At 39.8% G+C, this 17,190-nt stretch overlaps 1 protein-coding gene across 18 annotated transcripts in view; it reads right to left on the bottom strand.

The window, feature by feature from the left end:
- Positions 1-299: 299 nt before the first annotated feature.
- otofa (otoferlin a) overlaps positions 300-17,190 on the bottom strand; it is a 61,021-nt gene continuing 44,130 nt past the window's right edge. The window contains exons 20-49 of one of the 18 annotated variants that reach the window (XM_067482449.1): positions 17,052-17,142; positions 16,228-16,344; positions 15,936-16,088; positions 15,381-15,573; positions 14,910-15,034; positions 14,666-14,800; positions 13,734-13,895; positions 13,489-13,560; positions 13,165-13,284; positions 12,924-13,085; positions 12,651-12,813; positions 11,759-11,925; positions 11,537-11,566; positions 11,281-11,418; positions 11,076-11,151; positions 9,819-9,958; positions 9,603-9,737; positions 9,359-9,496; positions 9,096-9,223; positions 8,691-8,861; positions 8,351-8,511; positions 8,041-8,183; positions 7,864-7,952; positions 7,506-7,604; positions 7,190-7,288; positions 4,676-4,917; positions 4,399-4,577; positions 4,064-4,164; positions 3,414-3,601; positions 2,023-2,163 (exon numbers count right to left, since the gene is read on the bottom strand). In XM_067482449.1, the coding sequence (XP_067338550.1) occupies positions 3,421-3,601; positions 4,064-4,164; positions 4,399-4,577; positions 4,676-4,917; positions 7,190-7,288; positions 7,506-7,604; positions 7,864-7,952; positions 8,041-8,183; positions 8,351-8,511; positions 8,691-8,861; positions 9,096-9,223; positions 9,359-9,496; positions 9,603-9,737; positions 9,819-9,958; positions 11,076-11,151; positions 11,281-11,418; positions 11,537-11,566; positions 11,759-11,925; positions 12,651-12,813; positions 12,924-13,085; positions 13,165-13,284; positions 13,489-13,560; positions 13,734-13,895; positions 14,666-14,800; positions 14,910-15,034; positions 15,381-15,573; positions 15,936-16,088; positions 16,228-16,344; positions 17,052-17,142 (3,910 nt within the window). In that variant the 3' untranslated portion in view covers positions 2,023-2,163; positions 3,414-3,420. Of the gene's footprint in view, positions 2,164-3,413; positions 3,602-4,063; positions 4,165-4,398; positions 4,578-4,675; positions 4,918-7,189; positions 7,289-7,505; positions 7,605-7,863; positions 7,953-8,040; positions 8,184-8,350; positions 8,512-8,690; positions 8,862-9,095; positions 9,224-9,358; positions 9,497-9,602; positions 9,738-9,818; positions 9,959-11,075; positions 11,152-11,280; positions 11,419-11,536; positions 11,567-11,758; positions 11,926-12,650; positions 12,814-12,923; positions 13,086-13,164; positions 13,285-13,488; positions 13,561-13,733; positions 13,896-14,665; positions 14,801-14,909; positions 15,035-15,380; positions 15,574-15,935; positions 16,089-16,227; positions 16,345-17,051; positions 17,143-17,190 lie in introns of all 18 variants that reach the window. The other 17 variants (XM_067482453.1, XM_067482448.1, XM_067482450.1 and 14 more) reach the window with 17 other exon arrangements.

Below are 17,190 nucleotides of genomic sequence, written 5' to 3'. Positions count from 1 at the left end.
AATTGTGTATCAATAGCGAATGTTAATAGACTTCAAGATTTCTTTTGGTTTACAAGCTGGATTAGTAGATGCTGGGTTTAAGAAGTCAAAAAAAGACTTAATGTAAGCAGTGAAAGCAGTAACATTCATTTAAAGATAAATATGAAAGGTCCACTTTCTAGCCAACTAAGAAAGGGACTAGCAACTTATTCTCATTTCACTTTATTTTCAATTGCCAAAACAGACCAATAAATAAATAAATATTATTGTATACATTTCAACAGATATATAAACACACAAGTTCATCATAAAAACAAGTTTAGTGCAAACAGGAACTCTGTAATCTGTGAAAGTAAATCACAAAGACTGCCACACAAATGAGTTCAAGCACAGGCAAATTTGAAACTGGGACAAGAGACACTGCAAACATGTGATTTGGAGACAGGGTCAGAGTTTTCAGAATTAACCGAGACCCATTTTAACACTCCACTCAAGTGCACTTTAATCATATTCCCATTAAATCATCTTTACACTGTCGGCAATGTTAAAAGAGACAACAGGTTGTATGGTTTGGTTCATGTGGAACTGGAAAAACAAGTCATGCCAACACACGACCTCTGTGGTCAGATATCACAATGACGCATGCATATTCACATAAAGTTCTACAGTTTGGTAGAAAACATTGGTTCCGTCGACCCATTTGTTACTTTTGAGGAATTCATAGTCATATCCGATGTAAAGATATTGAGTTTCTTTGTTCTGTGAAGGTTAAATCAGCTCGTGCTTGTGATACAGGACGGTGAATTTATTTACACAATGATACTGACTAATCAGAGGGCGTCGCGAGACAACTGGCTGAACCGTGCTTGTACAGTCTATATATGAATTACACAGTAAGAAGTGAAATTAAACAAACAAAAAATATATATATTTTGCAAATACTGTTTGACCCAAGTCTGGCTTGGCTGCATTAATGCAAGAGATTAGAAAGCTTATTAGTTATTATCGGATTGAGTTTAAAGTCTTGTTCTTTGTCTCACTGACATTCGCTAGGAAAATAGAATTCTTTAATTTCTTGTCTTTATTAATATCTTAAGTGTGCAAAGACTGCAAGGCTATTATAGTACAATTTACTTTGCTTTATTGTCCTGCATAGCATTTCTCAACACTATATAGTACTAACTAATAGTTAACACATGTTTTATAACACACTATAATATAGTTAGCAAATTTAAGAATTTGGTAGTGGGTTATGACTCCTGTGGGCAGCAACTGTACACAGTACAACATAGCATAGCAAAACAGTGTTGAAATAACATAATATTTATCCTCAAAGAAGAGATTATAGTTGCTTTTCAGTAATAAAGACTTTATGTGTCTACATTATAGTGTGTTATGAAGTCAAGTGTATATAGTGTTTATAAATGCTAAATACATGGAGAGCAAACCAATGTGTTGCCAAATATATTTGCCCTTTAACCTAAATCAATTGCAGACATTGTACTGTGACATGTAATAACATCACTTGAAATGAATGTCCATGCAATCAACAGACCACAAACCCAATTAGCTTTAAATAATAAATACATAAATCAAAAACTGTTTAAAGAAACATAACATGACAAAACATTCACGGTCATGTTACTTTGCTCATTAAAGGACTTTTGAAATGGTTTTCTTTGTGGCATTTGACTGCTGTTGAGTCAGTTCAAGGATGGAGTCTACATACTGAGTATTAGGTGTAGTCTTGGCTTCTTATTTTGGGGGGTGTCTGCCTCTTTCCTCAGAGGCTAAGATAAAAGGGGGCAAGCTGTACATGAAGATCAGAATTGACTGGAGAGTAGAAATAATGCATTTGGACCTGCAAAGCATCTTTTCTTCCCTTTGCCCGCTTTTCTGTGGATAACACACATCTATCCTAGCCTCTCCCATTCCCAAACTCACTCATTCATCCCTCCATCTTTCTAGCTGGCTACCCGCCTCCCTGACCTTCCAACACCATCTCAGGCCCCCAGCAGTTTCTTGACAAGGTAGCCCGGCATGCTGTAGAGGAAGAGGCCCAACATGATGAGCAGCAGCAGGGCCAGCACGATCTTGATGATCAGCCACTTGTAGCGGTTGCACACCAGGTAGCGGATGGCTTTCAGTGGGCTCAGGAACCACAGGAATGTGGTGTCGGGACGACTGAAGGAGAGGGGTAGAGGTTTTGGAGAAGTAAAGAATTTGGTTTTAAGGCATGCAGGCGGGTAGAGAAGTGAGTTGAGGAAGGGTGAATGAAGGTGAACGGAGAAAGGAGAGCAATGGGATGGGGGGAGTAAAAGACAAAGAGAAAAAGCTGTAATTAATGGTTAGTATTCCATGTTACATTTATGAGTATTGATTTTAATACAGCATGCTCACAACCCAGATTTGTATATTTCCAAGGACACAAACATCGCAGAGTAAAAACTTTACAATACAAAACAAACACTATGGATATGGTAATAAACATGAATGGATGATTGACCTACAAGTCAACTACAGCATCACTACAGGACAGACATCTGCTAACTTTAACCCTTTTAAGGCTCTATAAATAAGTTTAAATGGAACTGTTTAATTTGGTAAAAACTAAAAGGTAAAATAAAGAGTGCAGTTCTTTCTTTTCCAGTTCATTCTTAAAACTGGGTTACCATAACTCGAATGATTTATTCAGAGGATAGCAGCAAACATACAGTTCACCACATATGGAGAAGAATTAATAAATAATAGGCACTGATTGGGGTCTAAAATTACTATTCGCTGAACCTACTGTGAAACAATTTGTGTTTCATGTCATCTCTAAAACACATTAATATAACTACTTACACACTGTGTCCCAGTTGTAAGTCGTAGACTGGCTTTAAATATATTTAGAATATTATAAAAGTGATTACTCAGGTTCCCATGTGATTCTTAAACTCATCGGTTTTATTGTGGCACAAGTAAAGTATTATAACTATGAAATAGTAATATACATTTGATCATTTTTACTTATAGAATTTACAGTGCACTTATACCGAAAATAGCTCTGCTCACATGTAATTTTAATAATTAAAACTATTGTCTGCTGTCTCTTTATTTTTAAGATTAGAGGTGTTACTTGTTCAGGTAGAGTGAAATTAAAAATCAAAAATCCTTCTTCCTCTTTGTCGCCCTCCACCCGTTGATGCACTGCAACTGTCTATCTAGTCTATAACAAAAAAACAGCTCTTTAGATTGATTTAGAAAGACACTTTCAAGGCACAGACACAGATGTGACTATGCTACTGTGACAGCAGAGGAGAGGAAGATGACGAATAAAAGAAAGAATACAATGGAAACTGAGTTTTGCATCACAGAAGAGGAGGCGCTACTGCAGAAGCCAGGAAGCAAGTGGTTAAATAGCAGAGATGGCGAAGACAGGTTGAGGGTACCAGCGCGTCAGGCCCCCAGCATCTTCTTAACCAGGTAACCAGGGATTGAGTAGAGGAAGAGTCCAAGCATTATCAGCAGCAGTATCAGCCCCAGGGCCTTGAGGATCAGCCAGCGGTAGTTGTGCCAGATGAAGTAACGAATGGACTTCAGAGGGCCCAGAAACCACATTAGACTGGTGTCCGGTCGACTTTATAGGGGGAGGCAGAGTAGGAGGCAGAGAAGGTAGAAAGGAAGAAATGCATATGGAGGCAAAAAACAGGCGGGAAAGGGTAAGGAGAAGAGGAGTTACACACATAAAGGAAGGAAGAGACAGAGGGAAACAGTTGAAGAGATGGTAGGAGGAGAAAGGAGTGTAACAATGATTTGGACAGTGCCAAAAGCAGCTCTAAAGCTCTAAAGACCAAATCACATGTTCCTGAAATCAAATCTACACTTGTACTCGAGTGATTTTAACCACAGTATTTTCAATGCTGGTTTTTGCACTGTGAGAATGATTTTCCTCAGATTTAAGGGACACTTTCTCACATCTGTACATTTTTATGTTCCACACAACCATTCTCAATTTCCAAGACAGATGCAAGTCTTGTGTGTTTGTGGGAATTCTACAGTACTTTAGCATATTCTCAATAAGCACAATATGTCATCTTACTTTGGCTTCTCCAGGGGATCTGGCTCATTTCGTCCTAGTCCTACAGGATTTTTCTCTGCTTCTTCTGCTGTTACCAAGTGAAGCTCAGCCTCAACTTTACCCTGTAATGATAACAGAATATCAAAATTAAAGGGACCCAGTCGTCTATACATAGTTCAAATACCTTTGTACTTGGCAGAGTGGGCATCATTCATGTTCTGTGTAGTCAACACTTTTAGTCATTTTGATTTGTCAAACTAAACTAATGTCCAGTTGCTATCCCCTTATTACAGCTAAAATATCAAGCAGATTTTTATTTGGAGAAGAAAAAAGGTATTCTGGTTCAACTGCCTTACCGTTAGCTCCATCTCATCGTTTTCATCACGGGCAACAAAGGGCCACCAGCCTTTCACTCTCTTTTGTTTGAAGATTGAAATAGTGGGGAGCTCCTGTTCATTTCGGATCATATCGAGGGAGCACTGCTTAGCTGTCTTGGCGCCGCGAGGGAACCGGTTCAGGTCAAGTTCAATTGCACCTGGGAGTAGTTATAGTCAAAGTAGTGAGAAAACAAGGATGGTAATAACAGAAACGCAGATAAAAACAAATTCCAAACCACATCCAATCGGTCCTCACCGAGGAAGTCATCAGCAGAGAAGTGGTCAGCATCCCAGACCTGCAGCGTGAGGCGAGGAGGAATCTTGTATTCTGTCTCATCCCAAGAGAACATGGACTCTTTCTTAGAGATGACAATCTTCTCCTCAGCCATGAGGTAATCAAAGGGGAAGACAAAGCGCCAATTAAAGTTTCCCTCGCCAGTCAGGGAGTGATAGTGTACATCTGTGTCCTGTTTGTCCTCCTGCTGCCCCTTCAGCCACCTGTGGGAAGGTGACAGACAGGTAAGGATCACAGAGATAAGAGACCTTTAGAATCATAGTTTAGTGATGTGAGACTTTTTCTTGTTGGCTTTTGGTCAGTCATGCACCTTTACAGTCTTAGTGTCTGTTAGTTACTGTACATTAATTTGGTTGATTGATGTTAAACGTAGTAGTCTGCTAACAAGAGAGATGATGCTAATAGGTCAAAATTAAAACACATTGTGTGGCTCCCCCCAAAAAATCAGATTCATATTCATGCGTGTGATATTGTTTAAACTGTTGTTACTTGATCCATAAAAATCTGATTTGATGTTGGAGCTTCACACTATTTTCAAAGCCATGCACACAAGCTAAAATGACAATAATCGTGATTGTTTCATTTATTTGTATTTATTGCCCGGAAGCAAAGAGCAGAGGTATGAAGCATGTGAGGTCGGTCTGAAGCTCTTTCATTTACAGTTGAGTGAGGTTGACTTCATATAATCAGGAGGGGTGGGGGAGAATGTGCATTCTCAGTACTGAAAACACAGCAATAAAAACACAAAAATATAAGAAAACAATATCGTAACTGCTGTGTTATTTGGTAACTGAGATGCACTGGAGTATTTAAGACTGGGATTCGGGTTGAATGGGTTAGCTTTAGTTTGGCTATGGGGAGGACACACTGTCTGTCATGCCTGATCTCATGTGACCCGACAACTGAATCATCTCTGCTGTATCACAGCACTGGATCAATCAGAAACCACCTCAGATGTTCGACCTTTACTGCTGATAAATGACAGAATCTGCCACTACAATCTAAAAGACATCAAGCATTTCTAAAATAGTTCAGTATCCTCCACATGTTTATAGGGTTGTTTGCAGATGGTACCCTGTGTGTTACAGTAATGTGCTGAAGTGACACGATGTTAGCTGAAGGAACAGTGAGTTTGGTTAAAGATGCAGGTATGAGGGGGCTCTGAAAACTGTGATGCAATTATGTCAGAAACCTTACAGGCCTTTTTAATTATAGACTTTTTACAAAGGATGAAAAGAAAAGCACACGTGTAATTAAATTGTTATAGCTGCATTAAAATGTATTATGTACTGTTTGCTGCATCGATAGGAGTCATTTATGCTTAATATGCTGTCACACTGCTCTAACATGACCACCATGCAAATATTTCTTCCACCTTCCATTCAGATTCATTTAAATCCATTTAACAAATTTAGTCATGCACATCCTGATTGGAAAGATGTGTTAATCCAGAAATGTGTTTTGTACGTTATTACAGTACACAAGCATCACTCTCAAAAAGTTTACAGTTTGTGATACATACAGTTAAAATATGTCCCCAGATTAGAAATACATGACATCCTTTGTCATGGTGGAGTGCATGACAGTTTCACTGCATAAGAGGCTACTGTAACTGCACTTTACAGTAAAACAAATCAAAATGTCTGCAATGAAGAAGGTCTAGTAGTGTGACCAGGCTGTAACATGACAATGTCGGTAACACTGGAGCTGGAGACATTCGGGCATGCATATAATTTGCATGTGCACAACCATGCAAGAGGGTCCAAATATCTTGTAATTTTTTCCTCGCAATATTGCAAGTCTTTATGTAAAGTAATTTGCAGTGAAAAATCTGCACCACAGGACCAAACCACAAATATTCAGCAAAACATAAAATCACTGTAATGAGTGTAAAAGTACATTCTTCTCTTTAGTGCTTTGGCCAAAAATATATGTATGTTAGAGGAAACTGAGCATCTTGAGTTGAAATTGGCTTCTTGTTTGTATAATTTCCATTGCCAATCTGCCAATCTGATACTGTCAAAACACAGCACAAGGGTCTTGTAGTAGCTGTCCTGGAGCTTTTGATGGTATCATATACTTTTTCTTGGCAGAGGGAGTTTGCCCATTTATCATGGAACTGCAGATGTTCCTCTGAGCATTTGGCATGTAACATCTGCTGCTGTTTCAAACTTGAGGTCTCAGCTTGTACATGTTATCAGAATGTTATGGTCTTAAGAGCATTAGTAAATTTGTAAGATTAACTATGCAGCATGGTTATAAATGTGCTAAACAAGTTGTCTATGTGGTTTGGTCTTGACTGAATTTGTTTTTCATTCCATTACTGCGTGCATATACGAGAGTCTGAGACAAGCAAATCTGTGTACTGTATGGAGAGTTGAAACAGGAAGTGGGAAAAAGAAATAATACACGGTCTTTACGAGGAAGAGGAAAGGAGGTAGTTGTACGAGCCATGCAATGGGATCGTGTGTTTACCCCCTGACATAGATGTCAGACATCTTCTCTCCTGTCATGAAAGCATCGTCCTCTAGAATTACGTCATCAGTGTTCCAAATAACAACACGAAGCTCAAAGCTAGACACCAGCAGAGCATCGACCCGAGAGGAGAGAGAGAGGATGACAGAAAGACAGACAGAAGACCCACCACAGACACAAAGACAAACAACACAAACACGCACACAGAAAAATGGAAACAAAACAAAAAAAAGGTGGTTAACTGCCAAAAAAACCAAAAAACACACAGCTCACACCCAGGGAACAAGGCTTGATCACCATGTCCCACTGTACCTACCCCCTGACAAATATGTCACTGGACTTTTCCCCAGTGAAGTAATCATCGTCCTCCAGTATTACTTCGTCTGTATTCCAAATAATCACCCTGAGCTCATATCTGGTAAAGGGGGGGAGGAACACATACACACAGTTGGACTTGTGACAGTAATTAGAGAGCTAACTAGTCAGACAAACTCACCAGTTTCAACCTGCGAATAAAACTAAATATTCTGTTTAAAAAAAAAGGGAAAACCTTTAGGCTGTTGAATTCAAAAACAATTTATTAGAATAAATTCCATCGATTTGATGCTTTTTTTCATTATCACAAAACATCATCCATATGTATATCTTTCTAAATTACTCCAGACAAAGCATACCTCTTTGGTTTCCGTGGTGATATGTCAATCGCAGGTCCAGGAGCAGGCATGTCCATGGGAAACATGTCCACCCACATCTCAATACGACCCTTTTAAAACAAGACTTAAGTTTAACAACTATTAAACAGATGTGTCTGATGATATGAGATGATATAAGACAAGGAGGCACTTTCTTACCTGTTCAATGCCGGGTTTGTCAGGGTTCAGCAGGGGTCTGGTCTCAACGTGCTCGGGGACAAGCTTGCACCCCACCCTTGGGATCTCCTCCCAGTGGTTTAGCACTGTCAGGGCCAAATGTTCCTCAGTCTGCTTTTTCAGACCTAAGGGTTTGATACAAATTGAAGAAGAGGAAAAAGCAAAGTAAAACATCAAAATACCCGAGTTGGAACAAAAAAAATAGTAGTAATAGTAGTATAAATAATAGCCTACTGTAAATAAAAAAGGCATTACACGTTTTTGCTATGTCAGGATTGACATTTACCCGTACCATTCTCATCTTCAATCTCTGTTGGTCCATGGAAGAACTGATTCCCAACTTTGACTTTGCCTCCAGGCCCATAATGAGGTCCATCGATCTTGCCATCCTTGCAGAGCTTAGCCAGGAGCTGACTGGGTTTCATAGGGTCTCGCCATATGTTGTATCCGTGGCTGACAACAATAAATTACAAGGAGGCCACTGAACAATACTCACATACTGTAGAATACAAATTGCTGTCAAATTGGTATTAAGAGTATTAAGAACAACAATGCCAGGACAGTTTCATAAGGTGACACAATGACTTAACCAGTAACAAAAACAAAAAAGAACAAGAGACAATAATGCTCACAGAGAGTAGGTGGATGAAATGCCGCATGTAGCTCTGTATTTGCTGTAGAAACGATTCTCCAGATCAATCTTTGTCTCTCCAATGAGGTCATCAGTGCCGACCAAATCCCAGTCGTACACAGACACTGTTAGCATGGACTCCATCGGGAATGTAGCCTCAATGTCGAATGATCTGAACAAGGACATTTTTGATGACTGTTGATTGCTGTGACTTAGGCTTCATTGCAGAGTGGCAACATGCACTACTGACTACCACAATGTATACATCTTTGATCATCAAGAAAATACAAATAATATTTGGATAATTTCTTTTGCATTCCACTTGACACATTTCAGCCACATCTAGACATTTCTCTTGAACTATTTACATGACAGCAAACTAGAATTAAATGCAGTTTCAACTTACTTGCCAAATACAGGATTGAGCTGTTTAGAGATGTAGTTCTCTTTGTCTTTAATCTCTGATTTTCCCAATTTGATGACAATGTACGGATCAGCCTTACCATTGATATCAGCAGGATGAAGATCTGTAGCCTGAGGTGGAGGACAACAAATTAAAAAAGCAAAAAAAAAAAAAAAAAAGGAGAGCTTAAAAAACTATATTTATAGCATGTTTTAGGATTTTAACAGTAATATATAGTAGATTTAAACTGTATTAAGGTTACTCACCCTCACTACATAGACTCGGACAAGTACGTTGATTGGATCATTGTGTGGGATGTTCTGGAACATGCCCATATTAGGATCAAATCCTGCCTCCCTTGTAATCTCCTCAGAAAGTGGTAACTTGTACATACATAAGGATCCCTGTGTCACAGAATGCATCTGGTTACAGCAGAATTGTGTTTTAAGTGCGAATTATTTCTTGTTCCTCTATTATTTTGGGTAGGCCTGTTTCTAAGCGCTTTCTCACTTTGAATCTCCCAACGATTCTGTCATCATCCATAGCCTGCTCATCATCGTCCCCGGCTTTTCCTCTGTACAGGTTAAAAGTATGCAGCCAGTCTTCGAAAATGCCAAACTCACTCTCCAGCTCCTTGTTGTACACCTGCACCAGTCAATAAATACATCAAGCATGTGTGTCTGTCCATTATTTGTACATTTGTGTCTGTGTATAAATGACACTTACCACCAGCTCATCCACTTTTGCTTTAACCCGGCGTTTCTCAGAGCAGTCTGCAGCCTGACCCTTCTTCTTATCTTTCAACGTCTTCTTGTCTTTGCTCTTCGTCTTGGAGCCTTTCAGAAGAAGGTCATCAGGTTTGATATCTGATTGGTGGATGAGTGGAGGTGGAGGTGGACAAAGTAGGGTTGGAGTCATGAAGAGGTGTTGCACACAGCACTTACAAGGCACTTAACATGAAAGCTGACAGGTCTGTTTATCAGAGGAATGAGTATTACTGAAATCATTTTATATATATAGGTGTATACACCGGGACACTGTGGCATCACTGCTGCGTGTGGTTACAGGTGCAAAGAAAGCACATTCACAGTATGACACAGTACCACACTGAGCAGACAAACATTTAACTATAGAGGAAACTGAAGCATTACTTTCCATTGTGGAACGAAGTTGATCCCTAAGAGGGAAAACAATGAAACGCTGATAGTTCACTATTAGAAACATTATTTAAAATGTATTAAGTAGCATGTCTTAATAATATTATAAATGAATTTGATAATATTGTTTATTTTGCATTTTAGCACGTTGGTGCACAAACAGACTAATTTCCTGTTTTTGTCTGAGCCAACTTTCATGTGTAATACAGAGCTGTGAGGTCACAGTAACGTATGAAATGAACATGAATATGAATATTATGATCTACCATTCTCAAAGTATAAATGGAGGTTGGATCCAGACAAACAGATAAAGAAAAGGAAGCACATACAAAACTTTTTATCTAAAAAAAAGCATATATCTCAAGGGGCTTTTTCTCAAGGGTTCACTCAGTTGCTAATTTTTTCATAACAGGCATTCAGTTGTGTACTTGACGATGAGCCATTGACTGAGACTAGTGAATTACCCACAGAACTTTAATTTTGACTGTAACTGACACGCTGCATCTTGTTTTCCAGCTATCCACTGCTGATAACCTGGATCCGGTGTTTAGTCAATCAGAAGCTGGACCTATTGACTGATACCTATTGACTTTGTCTTCCTCTACTCCACCATCAACTAAGAAATAATTTTCCAGATTCTGAACACACCTCATCCAGGTTATCAGCAGTGGTTAGGGCAGGGAGAGTTAGACAAATAAACTTCACAGTGGCTCTACAGGACTTGAGTATTGAGTGTCCCTAGGTTTAAAAAAACAAAAATAATTTAAAAGGAACCAGAGACAGGCTTGCTGGCAGGCAGCCTGGCTGATTTGGTGGAGCTCAATACCTGTGACCTCGGCTGCTATCTCCAGATCCTCCCTCTCTTCTGCCTCTGCCTGAGCTGCCTCCTGGGCTCTGAGGGTCTGGAAAACAGAGACAGAGAATTTTTTTTAAGTCTAACAGGATTTCAAGACTGAGGACAATCACGTGAGGCTGTGTAAAACATCTGTAGATGTGAAGGGAAAGAATTAGACTACAGGCAACAACCAAACCTCCTTCAGGGTCTCTATTGAAGCAAAATATTTGGACCACCAGTCCAGCACACGCTCATCTGTCTCATCCTCTTCCTCCACTCCGCCCTTTTTTTTCTTTTTCTTCTTCTTCTTCTCTTTGTCACTCTCTTCCTCAGTCTGTTAAAGCAATACAAACATTAGAGCAAAGATCAGCACCTTCAGTCATACTCAGGAGACACCAGTGAACTCCAGCACATATATTTACTTCTAGATTTCTACAGGAAGCACTACTCACCATGTCAACTTTTACAACAGCGTCAGACATCTATGATAGGAGGACGTTACATACAGTAAAACAACACAAGGGTTAATACACACAATGGATGATGCAGGTAGGAGCGGCACATGCAGATAAAAAGGACTGGACATAAAGCTGTGGTGCTACTCCTACCATGTACATGTATAAAAACACGCACACTTTATACTTTACTCTGTAGAAATGCAAATAAAACCTTACAGCATCTAACTTGACAACTGTGTCCATCTTTCGAATCAGAGGGTCTGTATCCACATTGACGATGATGTCACCTGCAGGACGAGAGGGGGTGTGGGAGGAAAGGCTGGGTGAGCAGCGAGGCTGAAAGCTGCCATTGGTGAGGACCATGTAGCCATTCATTAGCTTAGCTGGAGTGAGGCCGAGAGGCAAAGCAGCACAGCAGCAGGTGGCAGGAGAGGACAGGACAGTCGAGGACATGCAACATGGAGAAAAAGGTAAGAGAAGGAAGGAGGATACAGATAGGAAAGGCAGTCAAAGCAGAAAGCAAGCACAGAAATCAGCAAAGTTAATAAAGAATGACATTTCATTCTTTAGTGACCAGAGCTTGACCCAATATAATTAAATGTAATTTGTTTATCCTTCTTAGATATATCCAATGTTGTGCTTGTCTAGACCTTTAAAAAGCCCCAGACACTGGCCTTTAGAAAGCGTTAAAACAGAGTCTACAAATGATTGCAGTTACAACCCTTTATACTGTATGAATAGAGAAAACCTGGCGATAAAAAGCTAAAAGTAAAGCTGCTTTGGTAATCGTTTTAAATTCGAATGTTTTAAACACATGGAAATTGAAACACAGAGCTTTTAGTAACACATTTAAACAAACACCACACGCACACTGCAGGTTCCTGTCATTAATTAATAATGAATGGCCTTATGTCTGTATCATTTTGCTGCATTTGTTCTCAAAAACTCTTGCTGTGTTTTGGCATTTATAACAGCAATAAGCTCTCTCTTTAATAGAGGTCTTAATGCAGCTCCAATTTTTCTTTGGCAACAGAAACGCAGTGCTATTCCAAACCCACACACATCTACAATTATTAGACTCCTGTAGTGAATATAATCCTGTCAGTACCTGCGCTGGCCCAGTTGTTGGAGTTCTTATCTGGCGCACTGTAGATGAAATGTCTCAGGCTGGTGACAGCGTGGGACCCCACCAGGATAAAGCGGCCAAAGGCTCTGCAGTCAACCACCCGGATGTTGAGAGGAGGGTGGAGGAGCTCATTTTCTGGAAGGTCCTGAAGCCAAGATTAAACAGACTTTAATGTTTATAATCAGGAAGTGCATGTAATGTTTGAAATTCAAAATTTTCATTGTTTCCAATTTAAATGTTGACAGTTGCACTCACCACCTCAAACCATTTCACCAGTGTGTTGAAGTTGGGGTTTTTCTTATAGTTCTGGATGAGGGCAGACTGCACACCTCTGCCAGCACACTCTATATCAACACGAGGCCGATCCACCTGAGCCAAGTTAATCCTCTTTAAGTCTCTTAAACCCCAGAACAAAACCTGAAACAGAAAAAAAAAGCAGTGCAATAGCGAGCAAAAAGGATCATTCGAGCTTTAGAGCAGGTGGGTAAAATCTCACCTCTATGCGGTAACGGCTCAAGACAGGTCGGATGCCTAAAGGCACAGGGAGGATGGGTCCACGCTCTGAGTCAGTTGGTCCTTCAAGGGGAGGAAGGTCAGCCTTGCCTCCTTGACCAACCTATTTAGGCCATAGAGATGGGAAGTAGATCGAGTAATAGCTCGCACAGTATCACATTTGTTTCCTACCAACTCAATGTGTGTATTAATTAATTACTGTACAATAAATGTTGTGTTGGTGGAGAATCAGGACAGTAACTGCAGTACAAACACTGATGTAGCCGAAGAGTTAGAGTGAGATGAAAAGAGAGAATGAGAAGAGCACCTGTATTTGAGGAACAGCAAAGTTATGGACAGCGATCAGAGCTCGCCTAACCTCCTCTGAATCAAAAGGAATCTGTAGGCAGTAGGAACAGGCACGGGAAGGAGAAAAAGACAGGGGAAATGGATATTTAGAGGTTATATGCCGAAAAATGAATATGTAGTGAATAGAAAGTGAGGGCAAGAACAGTGGAAGAGGGAACAAGGAGAAACGAGAATGTAAAAATACTAAGTGAGTAATTATTTTACCTGCAGCAGCTCAAAGGCAGCCAGCAGTTCTCCAGCAGTACAGTTCCCTCTGTAAATCTGGTAGTATTCCAGCTGGGGCGGGAACCTTGGAGGGCCGTAATGCTCATCACACATCTTGATGGTGGGCTTAGCAAAGGTCCGACCTATGAACTCTGCCTTACCCTGAACACCACATAGTGATAGCAGGCAGTTGAGACAGTGAGGGGACAAGGGAAGGGAGTTAGATTCTCCTTTCTAATGTTAAAATAACGTTAGAGAGAAGTGTGGGAGGTGCAGTTTCCAAGATGCCCATTTGGTGTCAGTATTGGTCAAGATGGTTAAAGGATAAAATTGTGCAGTATAAAAAGAAAAAGCTTGTGAAACAACATGAATCCAGTCGTTTCTAACAATATAAAACATGAGAAACACTGAACATAATAGAACAAAATTTCAAATTGAGATTTTTGTGTTTTCTAAAAGTTTTTTCACATTTCTTTCATTCAAGTACATTGAAGATTTTCTGTACTGTTACTACTGTTACTGTTACTGCTGTTACACCACTGGTACTCTCACATCAATCCCTGATGTTGCAGCTAATGTTGTTACAAATGAAAAAAAGGAAGTGTACTAAATGCAGGCTTTTCTATCTCACTGCTCATCAGCGAGTAGGTGAAGCAAACAATTCATGCTACCAGTTAGAATGAGAATGCCTTATTATGCACAAGCTTTAAGATAGTAATGCTTTCACACTCTGTTAGTTATTACATAGCAGGGCAGCAGGAGCCAGGTCAGAGATAGCCAAGGTGTAGTGAGACAGAGGTGGACATACAGTCAAACAGAAGGGATGGAGAAGCAAAGCACATTTAGTTGTATTAGTAGAAACTAACTCCTTTCAATCTGTTTAACAAGTAGTTCCTCTATGATGCATCCATTCACGTAGAGGAGGATCCTACCACAGTGTCCTGGTCATAAATTTCAACTACAATGATGGGCGGGTCGTCCCTCAGTTCGCTGGCCTCCCCAAACAGCTCCACATCATCAAATACCAACAGCTGATCCCATGTAGGACACAGAGTCTCACTCAGAACCTGAAGTGCACACATATTAACTAAATTTAAAAGTTTTCGATACAAAGCCATTTTCTCTGATTCATTTATATGTCACGTATATTACACTTGCACACACACATGGTCTTACCTCAGTAACCTGGCTGTGTGTGGAGAAGAATACTCGAGCAAAAGGGTCTGAGAGGCCACTGCTGTCAGCAGCAAACAGACTGCGGGCCTGGTACATGTGTGCTCTCAGCTGAAACACCTGCTTCACTGTTGGACACACATGTATGCATACACACATTAAAGCTAGAAAAGTGGAAAGAAAAAGCAGCCATTGGAAGTAAAATGCCTGCTCCTAAATTAGTTCTTCTTTTGCCTCTAATGAATTTCAGTGTTTAAATTTAATGGAAAATATAGAGAAAATCTAACGCGTGGTGAAAAAAGCTAAATGAAAAGAAGTAACTGCAAAACCTGCATGGGGTCTACTTGCTCCACTGCACCTCAATAATTGTTATCGCTTCAATTATAGTTACAATATGAGAAGTGATGACATGTTGGCTGCTACTTACAGAGCTGATGTGACTCTGGATCAGTTCTCAGACATGTAAGTACTTACTATTGTAGACAAGGCTGACAGGGGGGAGAGTGTGAAGACCTGGACCCATTTTAGTAGCTTTGATTTCTTCAAAACCATTAGGCAGACCACTGAGAAAGTCCTTCTTTTGCTTGTTGAGACCCAGCCACAGATACAACTCCAGCTTAGCTTGAACAGTCCAGCCAGCAGGGCCAAACCCCTTCTTACCAGGTAGCTGTGGTCAAAGAGAGACAAACTTGTGCAAAACACAAATCTACTCTAGTTGGCAAGATAACTTGCTGTGTGGCTTGAACGGCAGTATACTGTGTCCTCTCTTTGTTATTCTCACCACAAGTACGTCATTAAGCATTATAAAGACAATACTGCAATATGGTCCAATCCATAGCTATAACACACCACAATATGGTTTCTTGACTATCGTGACTCGTCATAGTAAAATAATAAGAAAATCTGAATTGTTTCCTGCAACTGCTCAGCCCACAACTACATTGCAAGGAATACTTTCTATTCAATATCCTTTATGTGTCTTTAATGTGACAGGCTGAGTAGGAAAGGAGCAGGAAGAAATAATCATACCTTGAGAAAGACAGCTTTAACTTTACCACAGTCTTTGCCAGTTTCCTCATCAACTATAGAGTACAGGATGTCTTTGGAGGGAATACGGGCATAAGCAATGCGCTTGTTGTTGGTCATCATCCAGATGAAAACATCTGGAATGCTGTGCTGAGGCTGAAAAAGATTAATACAAGGGATGTGTTCGTGACTTCTAGTTCTTTTTCTCAGTTCTGTATTCGTATACTCTGAACAGTTTTTATTCTGTACCTATAAGCAGAATTGTGAATTCAGTTAGAGAAAATTGGATCTGTACCTCATCAGCAAGGAAACGTAGCTTCTGCAAGAAATGCTGAGCCAGCTTAAGTTTGTCTCTGACGGTGTTTTTCTTTACTTGAGTGCGGATCTGCTTGGCCTGCTGGCCCATGCTGTCCTGCAGGAGGACAGTGTGTGGTGGTGAAAAATAACAGAACACTGTATCTCACTTTTATAAACACACTTACTGTACACACGCAAGACTTAACTTCTTTTTACATTCAGTTTAATTAAAAGTATGCAGTAAGTGGATCTTCTTTATAATGTTTTGCTTTCAAAGGACTCTATACCATGACTTTTGCCTCTAGTTCTTTTTCTTACAGCCATAAATGTTTTTCCTCTTCTTGTGTTCTCCTGCAATAGTTTTGCACTTTCGTTCTAATAGTCCCTGACAAAGACTTGTGTAGTGCAGCTACATGCGAGTGTGCAATATAGTCTCTGTTTTCATTTTTAGAGGAAATACACATACTCCTGTACAATACACAAGCACCATGGACTTAGATATCAGATCAAGTACTGAATATTATTCATAATATAATCTTCTCTTTTTAAGGCACTTCTAAATCACACTTAACGTCACACGGACCATTTTTATTCTTGTTGCATTTCCTCTTTCCTTAATTCTGTTGTAATTCAATTGGGACATTAGAAACAATTATGAGAATGAGAGAGCACAAAATTATAAAAGAAATGCCTAATAAATTCAGTTTTAATTTCAATGCATAGTCTTTATAAGGACTTACTACTGTATACAGCTGTCACATTGATAAGTACAGATAGTATCTCTCTCTCTCAGTATCTGTTTTTGAGAACCATACATCATACCATCTCTCTCATGCAGGACTTGAGCCTTTCTCGATCCAGTTTGGTTCTGCCTGCCTGGTTCACATCCTTGTTAGCCAGAGTCACAAACCGACTGGAAATAACCAGAAAATACAATGGTTGAAACATGAGTGCTGCTCCC

Source organism: Channa argus, chromosome 17, assembly GCF_033026475.1.
Source record: "Channa argus isolate prfri chromosome 17, Channa argus male v1.0, whole genome shotgun sequence".
Taxonomy (NCBI): domain Eukaryota; kingdom Metazoa; phylum Chordata; class Actinopteri; order Anabantiformes; family Channidae; genus Channa; species Channa argus.
Note: the sequence above shows the minus strand (reverse complement) of the source record. Positions and strands in the feature narration are given on the sequence as shown.